The 10632-nt window shown below is 37.4% G+C and overlaps 1 protein-coding gene across 1 annotated transcript in view; it reads left to right on the top strand.

Moving 5' to 3' along the window:
- The window catches only part of CTTNBP2 (cortactin binding protein 2), a 164568-nt gene that overhangs the window by 56361 nt on the left and 97575 nt on the right, over positions 1 to 10632 (top strand). The window contains exon 2 of the mRNA XM_010831224.1: positions 7384 to 7608. Coding sequence (XP_010829526.1) covers positions 7384 to 7608 — 225 coding nt within the window. The remainder of the gene's footprint in view (positions 1 to 7383; positions 7609 to 10632) is intronic.

Below are 10632 nucleotides of genomic sequence, written 5' to 3'. Positions count from 1 at the left end.
AGTTGGTGATGGACAGGGAGGCCTGGTGTGCTGCGATTCATGGGGTCACAAAGAGTCAGACACGACTGAGCGACTGCACTGAACTGATAGTACCTCTGTGCCCACTTTCTGGAGAGATTTTTTTTTTTTAATCACAAATGGATGTTGGATTTTGTTAGAAGCTTTTTCTGCATCTATTGAAATGATCATATGGTTTTTATTTAATCTATTGATGAGGGATATCACGTTAGTCGACTTGCAGATATTGAAAAATCCTTTCATACGAAAATGGTTTTATCTTTTAACCCAGTAATTCTATTTCAGTGAATTTAATATTCCCACATTTTACCTCCAGGTATGTTAGAACAGTTGAAAGTAAAGTAAGTGATAAACTAAGATTTTTTTTTAGTATATAAGGATTCATATGTGGAATACTATTAAATATTGATATAGATCATTGAAATAGGAACTGTTTAGCAAACTAAATGAGAAAGTTTACTTGAAACATACTCCCTTAAGTCCTTGATAACTGTTTTCGGTATTAAATACATGCTTGTGAAACATAAATTGTAGAGTACCAGGAAATCTTAATAGTGACTACTTTCTGGTAATTGAATCATGGATCTTTTTGTTCCTTTTTTTTCCTTTTATTATATTTTCCAAAGTTTAGCAAACTGTATTTTAAATCAAAATGTAGAGTATGTCAAGTATGCTTATAGGTTTGGATAAGCACACTTACTTTTTTTTTTCTATTAACATTGAGTAATAATGCCTCTTTTATAAAATTTAAAATTGTTTTTTGATATGGAAGTTTTATAAGTCATTGTGCATGACTAATCCCAGTAATAGAACCATTATTTCTGCATCCTTAAATAAATAATTGGTATACATGGGGTTTTAAACTGGTAGCTCATTGTTAGAGACATAAAAGGCATGGTTTTAACTGTCTAGCAGTTGTAGATAATCTGCCTGCCAGTGCAGGAGATCCAGGAGACCCTGATTCATTCCCTGGGTGGGGAAGATCCCCTGGAGTAGGAAATGGCAACCCACTCCAGTTTTCTTGCCTGGAGAATCCCATGGACAGAGGAGTCAGGCAGGCTATATAGTCCATGGTATCGGAAAGAGCTGGACATGGCTGATCAAACACACAGAGGTAAAGATACAGCAGTTCGCAGCAATTAACTGCCCAGGGCAGAGTTGGCAGGTTGGTTCATCTGTGCTCCAGTTCTGATTGATGGATGGTGACTGCCTGGAGAGATGTATTAAGATAAATAGGATTTATCCTGGATTCGGCTTAAAGTGTGTTGAGAGTGTAATAATGTCTACTCTAAGCAAGAGAGCAGAACAATGAGGCATGATGTGCCATTCTTGACCTAGTTAGGGAATAAGGGTAATCTTATTTTTACAGTTGAATGTGGGCCGTATTTCTAGCTGAGATGAACACTGATGGTTATTTGCAAGGTGGTTAAGTGGCAGGCAGGGTCATAATAAAGGACTGACAGATTACTTCTGGCTCTGGTTTCTATGAAATCAAACCATTTCACAGATACTGTTAGAATGGTCTACTTGCCTGTGAGAAAATAGATCATTTATTGAAGTATGACTTCCAGATTTTAACCTCAGGCACCAGGTAAATCTAAGTCACTCATAATATATGGTTCACAATATTTATTATGTATGTAACTGGCATGACAATTTCTGCACATTCAGATTATTTTGTCCATGAGCAGGTAGGCTGTTGTGGCAGCTCCATGACATCCTCCTCCTGCCTTGCAGGCAAGTTCATGACACGCCTTCCTTTCCTGTGTCCCATGTGTGTCTTGCCACATATCAGTGATGTTTGAAATGTACTCACTGGACTGATTACTCAGACTTTTTGACATTCTTTAGTCCAGAAAGTTACATTTTGTTCCTGGCTAGTGAATTTCTAAGCCTTTGTAATCACTGAAGGGCAATGAATGTCGTTCTCCAAAAGACTGTAGCTTTCATATGGTTGTTCCACCCTCTACAGTCCACTCAAGTACTATGTATGCGTGTGTGTGTGTTCACATGCACACACACTGTGTATGAATGTGTAAACTCACTCCTAGAATGACATTTATTTGCAGGTAGGATTTTTTTCCGAGTCGGGCACGACTGAGCGACTTCACTTTCACGTTTCACTTTCATGCATTGGAGAGGGAAGTGGCAACCCACTCCAGTGTTCTTGCCTGGGGAATCCCAGGGACGGGGGAGCCTGGTGGGCTGCCGTCTATGGGATGGCACAGAGTTGGACACGACTGAAGCAACTTAGGAGCAGCAGCAGCAGATAAATTCTCATGTTGGCTGCTTGGAAAAAAATTCCATCCCTCTTGATATTGAATAATAGTATTTCAGGGTTTGAGAGGAGTGTAGCAGTTTAGAAACAGATGGCCTTCCTAATTTTTGAGACTCTGCACCCACCCCATTTCTACCATTTCAGCCGATGTTTGAAACACTGCCAGACAGATTTCACAAATCCAGTGCAGCCTATTATTACTTTGGAACAGCTTTGACCCTTAAACATTCCTTTTTATAATGGCAATAATTCTATTCCTTGAGAATAATGAAAATAGTTAAATACTTCTGTAAAGATGAAATGACTTCAGATATTGAAAGATTTATCATGCTTCTATAAGTCTTTTGAGCATTCCTGTTTTCTTTTTCTATTCAGTTCTATCTTCAAGTCCTTTTTGTATTGATCATTCTTTAAATATTTCACCCAGAAGTGAGCCCAGTAGTCCAGAGATTGTCTGCTTCTGATTGACAGATCTTTTCTGTTCATGAAGCCTGATGTGGAGTCTGGATTTGCGGTGTGGAGGGGCAGTGTTCATTTCTGGTTCACTCCTGGAAGGTAGTGTTGATTGCAGGCCCAAGTGGTTTTCATACTTGTTTCAGTGTTTCTACTCAAGCACTGCCTCACATTAATCACTGTGAAAGTCCATCTAGTCAGACTGGGCTCATCGTTTGAATCATCCCTTGTGCTTGTGTATCACTGGCACCCTTGGTAATGGCCCCTGCCTTGTGTAGGCTGGAGCTGAAGACCGAATCCCTCTGCAGTCTTCTTGCACTTAGATCTGTATTAATGCTAGTGGGTTTTGGTGGTTTTTTTTTTTTTTAGTTTTCAGATACTCAGTGCCTTTTGATAATATGCTGCTTTGGGGGAAAAGCATATTTAGGAACCATTTTTTTAATTGGATTGTATTTTGCACTTATGTAGTACTCTCTGAAGAATGAATCTTGAGGGGAAAAAAAACGTGTAAGTTTGATTACATTATGTTGGTGTATGGTCAGCAACTGTGAAAGTACATATAGAGCATATGGAAAATTTAATTACTTAGAATATTGTCATATTTTTGTCTTTCAAACTTCATTACTATTTCTTTGTATTGATCTGAATAATGTTGTAAGCAGTAATAATTTTTGAAGCCCTTTCTACTATTCCAGAATACTCTAGTCATAAATTACAAAATGCTTCAGAGTAGTCTTTAAAGTAATACTGCCTGGGTTGAATACTAGCTCCTGTTGAAATGACCTTAGGAGAGGAAGTTAATCTTTCTAAGCCTCAGTTTGCTTGTCTATAAAATGTGAATTGGAAAAGTGGTTCTCTCCTGAACTTAATTTTAGGAGAAAATGAATGGGAAACATCTTGCAATAAAAAATAAGCTCTTAGTAAAATTTACCTTTTACTAATACTTTTTAATGTTACAAAATCATTCCAGCTTTTCAGAAGACAAATAGAACTGCCTTATGATCCAGCAATCCCACTGCTGGGCATACACACTGAGGAAACCAGAATTGAAAGAGACACGTGTACCCCAATGTTCATCGCAGCACTGTTTATAATAGCCAGGACATGGAAGCAACCTAGATGTCCATCAGCAGATGAATGGATAAGAAAGCTGTGGTACATATATACAATGGAGTATTACTCAGCCATTAAAAAGAATACATTTGAATCAGTTCTAATGAGGTGGATGAAACTGGAGCCTATTATACAGAGTGAAGTAAGCCAGAAGGAAAAACACCAATACAGTATACTAATGCATATATATGGAATTTAGAAAGATGGTAACAATAACCCTGTATATGAGACAGCAGAAGAGACACTGATGTATAGAACAGTCTTTTGGACTCTGTGGGAGAGGGGGAGGGCGGGATGATTTGGGAGAATGGCATTGAAATACATATAATATCATATATGGAACGAGTCGCCAGTCCAGGTTCGATGCACAATACTGGATGCTTGGGGCTGGTGCACTGGGACGACCCAGAGGGATGGTATGGGGAGGGAGGAGGGAGGAGAGTTCAGAATGGGGAACACATGTATACCTGTGGCGGATTCATTTTGATATTTGGCAAAACCAATACAATATTGTAAAGTTTAAAAATAAAATAAAATTAAAAATATAAAAAAAATTTTAAAAAGATAAAAAAAAGACAAACAAATGTGATGTTTGTCAATATGTTCTAAAATTAATTGGTGATATGTTGTAATTGTGACCTACGATTCAAGTTTTTAGGGTTCCCCCCCCCAAGAGGATTATATGCTGTAGAAAAAGCTGAATAGCTAAAGTACTTTTCCTTTTATTTTTGCTAATTGAGTCTAACCTACTTCAGTTGATCTTACAAAACAATGAAAGCCAAAAGTAGGAACTCTGTATGTCAGATCCTCCATTAATAATGGCCATGTTTTTATTTTTTGCTTACAACTTTCTCAGGATTCTATATAACTTCAGATTCTGATGAAATTATGTTTTTATTTATCAGTGGTTTAAGAGTTTGAGTCTGTTTTTATAATTATAGTTAGCATGTGGCTTCATAATGACTCATTTCCCTGAAATGCATTTCATTCTCAAGTAATTCTGATGCATAATCCAAGAAGTTATCTGCACATTCAGCTATTCCTTTTTTTAGGGAAAGGGCTCTTCAAACTCAGTATTATACACATTTCAAGTCCTTTTTATTACACAGTATCCTTAAATATTAATACTTTTATATTGATCTGCCCTTATTAAAAGTAAGTGGTACATTCAAGATTAAGAACTCTGCTACAAAGAAAGATGTACCAAGAAAGGTAGACTTCTTATAATAATGTTAAAAGAAATACTTCCATAGTTGAAAAATGAGAACCCCTGCTTAAAATGTAAGTTTCAGCAGGGGACCTATATAATAATAAATATGGATGCTAAAATGAGGACCAAGATGCCAGATTTTCAGAAGAAATTTGAAATCCACATTTGACTTTTAAACTCCTAACCCACATTGAGGGTATAAAAAATCTAATTGTTGGAGATTCAAGAGAGAAAGGATTTTTATCCAGGGGCATTTCTCTGGAGAGAATGCTGTGCATCCTGCCCCATCTAGTTGCTTTTCCCTTCATCTCAGGAAGAAGTAGTTTTAATTGGTTGTTAAAATGTAAGTTTCAGCCGGTAAGGCCAGTTTATCGACTGAACCATTCAGGTAGAGGGCTCCTGTTCCCCTCACTTCCATCTTCATCCTTTACCTCTGGTCCCTTCCAATCTGGAGAGGATGAAAATAACTAGGAAAGACAGGGAGAAAATTGAATGAAAGAAGACAGGTTTTCTTAAACACTTCCTTCCCAGGTGGTGCAGATCCTAGCTGGGGAAGAGAAGCCATCATACCACTGAAGTTGGATATTCTAAAAACCAAATTGAGATTTTTATATTTTAAAGTGACTATAGGTATTATTGGAGAAGGCAATGGCACCCTACTCCAGTACTCTTGCCTGGAAAATCCCATGGACAGAGGAGCCTGGTAGGCTGCAGTCCATGGGGTCGCTAGGAGTCAGACACAACTTCGCGACTTCACTTTCACTTTTCACTTTCATGCATTGGAGAAGGAAATGGCAACCCACTCCAGTGTTCTTGCCTGGAGAATCCCAGGGACGGGGGAGCCTGGTGGGCTGCCGTCCATTGGGTCACACAGAGTTGGACATAACTGGAACGACTTAGCAGCATAGGTACTATATCAGATAGAAATGATTAGAAAAACCATGGGGACTATCCCAAGTGTTCACTCAGGGGTGGAAGATGAATCACCACATTGAATAAAAATTAAAAGAAAAAAGTTAGGATAAAAGGAAATTGCTTTTGTAATTGCATCTCTAAAATAATACTTATTTAGTGCATTGATTATATAATTGAAGAATCTAGAAATACCAAATGTTTTTTGACTCACAAACCACTTTGATTTTTTAAGTTTAAAATAATCCTCTGAAAGATAGCTTAAATTTTATGGTGAATTGGACTTTTCTTAAATTATATTTTCTAATCTGGTAATAGGAAAAGAAATGTTACGTTTTCTCACTTGTCATTTGCATTCGTGTTTATCTACTTGTTGGCTTGCTGATAGTGGTCTTAAAATGGAAAAGTTGAGTTGGTCAGTGCAGTTGGTTTAAATTAAGGAAATGTATGTAATATTTCTTTAGAAAACATCTTTGACATTTTGGAAAATTAAGCTTGATTTATTGTAAAGTAATTTAGTTTTTCCACTGGCAGTGGCATAGAATAATTTTTTTCTAGGAGCTATTCCGAATGACCTGAGTTAGGAAAACGTTGCTCATTTTCAATATATTCCTAATACTATTTTCCTGCTATTTTCCATTTTATGCAAAGGCCATTGTAGGCTAATTATAGAAAATTACATTTAGTGCCAAGTGGATGTGAAATTAACTTTGACGCTGATGGACTGACATTTAAAGTAAAATGAGGTTACATTCTTTCCTGGGATTCTATGAACTATATTTTAATGTCCTTCAGTTATGAGAAGACATTTGCATCTTCCTAATTTTCTGGGGGTTTTTTTTTTTTTTGGTAGTTGGTCACATTTCACAAAATGTGAATGTTGTGATTTTTGACATTAAAAAATTCATGAAATATTTTCTTCAAATATTTATAAAATTCTTTCTGACTATACAAAACTTGGAGATTTATATTTTGTGACTTAACATGGTGAAGATTATGTGAAATATAAGTTCTATAAACATTATTTTGCCTGTTTTTTATTTTTTGTTATAAAAATTATTTTAATTGTTGATATTTATTTTACTTTAAATGAGAAAAGACTGCACCTAAAATTCAGAACCTTGAAGGGGTCTGCATCATGAGAAAAAAACTGTTTTTGCATCTTTTGCAATTTAAAAGACTATATTCTTAAAGGAAGAACTTTTGAACATAGCTTGGCAGACTGGCCAGGGTTTGAGGTCACAGTCTCCTTACTTCTCACCACCTGACATCACACGTAAGCCATGACTCATGACGGTTGTGAATACCATTTGGAGCAGTATCTACAAAACTTCATATAAATATTTTTCTGTATATTTTCATTTCTTTTCCTGAATACATTCCTCTGATTTTGTTCTAGGCTCGCAGGAAGGAGGTATTTATCCAGGAACGGTATGGGAGATTTAATTTAAATGACCCATTCCTGGCACTACAGAGAGACTATGAAGCAGGTGCCAGCGATAAAGAGAAGAAGCCAGTTTGTACCAACCCCCTCTCCATCCTCGAAGCAGTCATGGCACACTGCAGAAAAATGCAAGAAAGGATGTCCACACAGCTGGCTGCTGCTGAGAGCAGACAAAAGAAGGTATTGAGACTTTCCAATAGTCTTTCTTCCCATAACACAGTGTAGAATGAGGAGACCACTTCCGAGGTGGTGGTTTTGTTCTTAAATGCTGTATTTTCAGGAATGCAAAATACCGACAAATTATGGAGACCCTTCTCAAATGTAACTCAAAAATAACACTAAATCATAAAAGAAGTATGAAAAATTATGTTTCTTATAATAGTTACTATGATGCTTTCATTAAAATAGAGATTTTTGGAGGGAGAGTCTGTTTCCTAATGCCCTAAGGCATGCTTAACTGCTCAATGGGTGATCCAGTAATGCAACCAGGACTGATCACATGGTGGCATCCCCAACTTTCTTTATCTAGCTTCTGTCTCTTATATTTCTTTGCAATTAGAAATTATTATTATTTTTTAATGAAAATAGTATGAGAATAGAATGAAAGTTTGCTTAGTATAATGCAGTCTCACAACATGTCATTTGAAGTTCTGGTTCGTCTCAAACTCGCCTCTGGGGTCTGAGTGTCTGCTGCAGACCTCCAGGCTCCTGCTCACATGTGTTTCATTAAAACCAACCTCCTCCGCCTGCCTCACCTCCCCCAGCAACACAAATACACATTTATTGCACTGAGCACATGCTTCAAAGAGTCCTAAGCGATGAAAGCTTTCTGTGATCAACCATAAGGAAATAGAAGTTTAAATTTTTTGTCCTTCTGATACACTGCTGAGATGACTGATTCCCTTTATTTGAAAAGAGTGAGGAAGACAGAGAAGGTAATGATGTCTGGTATGATTAGAATTAAAAGTAGTATGTTCTTCCAACCATTATTAAAACATAAAATAAGTCTTCTATTTGTCCTTTTCAGAGAATTTGTTATAGCTCACATTTAACACCTGATTAACAGTTAACCTGAATGCACTATACTATATAAATATTTATGATGCTGTCATTATAAATTAATGACTGTGTGGGCTTTCTCCCTGTAATTATTTCTTTGCGGTAATATATATTTGCTGGTGCTCTGGGATAGGTGTTGAATAAAATCAAACCTTTGCTCAGTACGCACATGGTAGAAAACTAAAGCATGAGTAAATAATAAAGAATAGACGGTCTTCCCTGCATGTGAGACCGAATCACACCGTTTTACTCTGGGCTCTACATACCATCTACAAAGCCCTGCAGACAACCACTGAGATCTCTAGAGCTTTTCAAAAATCCCCGCAAACCACATAAGCTAAGAGCCAGTGTGTTTCCGTTGATGTCACTAAGGCTCACTTGTATGTCTTGGATGAGACACATTTCAATTACACTCTTAATGTGTCAAATGAGCTATTTCATAATAAAGTACGTCTGCTGGGGTTGTGCTGTATTATCAAAAATCAAGAAAATATTTTGTTTTTGTTGTAGTTTTCATCCAATACATACAATGCATGCTTTACCAAATTTTACTTCAGTTTTGCATTTTATCTTATCATTATAAGAGAGGAAGAAAAGTTGAATCAAAGCTTTGAGTTCAATTCTGAGTTGAATCAAAGCTCTTATTATCTAGTTGATTTTTTTTTTTTAATCAGCTTACATCCTGTTTGTTTCTGAATGCCTGGGTTATTTCCAACCTGGCTGGAAGTGAAAGGAAATTGTTTCTGTCCTATGGGTCCTGAGAGGCTGGTATGGAATGAGCCAATGATCTGTCTCCCACGTATTACGGAGACACAGAGGTCCTTTATGGCCACATTGACTGGCTGTGCCGTCTCAGTGAAGGGTCTTTCTGAATGGCAGTGCTACCTTTTGTCCCTAAAGGATATTCTATCCAGTAGCCTGTAACGTGTGAGGAGAGTAACTGTTTGTACTCTAATCCTGGATCTTTATTTATGAAGAAAATAAGATAACATAGCAGCTGGTAAGACCAGAGTCATTTCAGCAATAAAATTACCTGTCACCTCTACTCTTGAGAGTAAATATAGTAACCAGACATCGTCAGGTCTCTTACATGTAGAATAAATGGCAGCTTTAGAAATCTAAAAGCATTAAGACACAGAAATCCTTTATTTTAAATGAACCCAGGTCATCAAATCACTGCCAGAGCAAAAGTCAGGGAAAGCAAAGGTCCGATTATCTTCAGTTCAAGTATTTATTATCTGACACTGGGCAGAGCTCTGTGGTGATTCTAAGACATTTGGCCTGAACACTGCTCTGCTTGGCCTCTCTAGGCGGGAGAAGAAGCTTAGCACTCATTCATGCATTGGTTCCTGCTGAGACTACTAATAGGAGGGTTAACTGGTAATTTGCCTGCCAGGAAAATTTGGGCAAGAGTCAATTTGGCAAATGGACTGAGCCTCAAGCCACTTTGCATAAACTAATGGGTAATCATCATGGGGAAATTTGCCTCTGGTAATATACCAGTTAGAGGCAGTAACCCAGGTGGTTATTATTTGGGTTTTTACTTTTTATCTTGTGCATCATCTGGTGATACAGCTTCTGTTCTAATTTATTTTCAGTCATTTTATTCATACATAGTATAATTTCTAGCCTGGAAATAGAAAACATCTTTTAATTTGAGCAGAGCTTATAAAAGAAAAAAAGCAAAAATAACAACCAGGAAATTCAGAAGGGGGCATTTTTTTCCACCAGAGGAAAAACTCAAAGTAGTTCTGTGTATTAGATAGAGCTCCTTCTAGGTAGGGCTTCCCTGGTGGCTTTGCAGTAAGGAATCTGCCTGCAATGCAGGAGATGCCGGTTCTGTCCCTGGATTGAGAAGATCCCCTAGAAAAGGAAATGGCAAACCACTCCAGTATTCTTGCCTTGGACCTCCCTTGGACAGAGGAGCCTGGCAGGCTGCAGTCCATGGGGTCGTAAAAGAGTTGGATATGACCAAAGCGACTAAAAACGAAACAGAAACAACCTCTTAGGTGGCAGCTCAGCACAGTGAGGTCAGTTGCATAACAGTAGATGCATCAGGCAGAATGTGTAGTCACAAGCAGTTCCAGTATTCATGGAGTTCATCGGAAACAGCATTTATTTGTTGGCTACCAGCATGGTAGAGCA

The sequence above is a fragment of the Bison bison genome, unplaced genomic scaffold (assembly GCF_000754665.1).
Source record: "Bison bison bison isolate TAMUID 2011002044 unplaced genomic scaffold, Bison_UMD1.0 scf7180017864525, whole genome shotgun sequence".
NCBI classification, from domain to species: Eukaryota; Metazoa; Chordata; class Mammalia; order Artiodactyla; family Bovidae; genus Bison; species Bison bison.
This window is presented reverse-complemented; position numbering and strand designations above follow the sequence as displayed.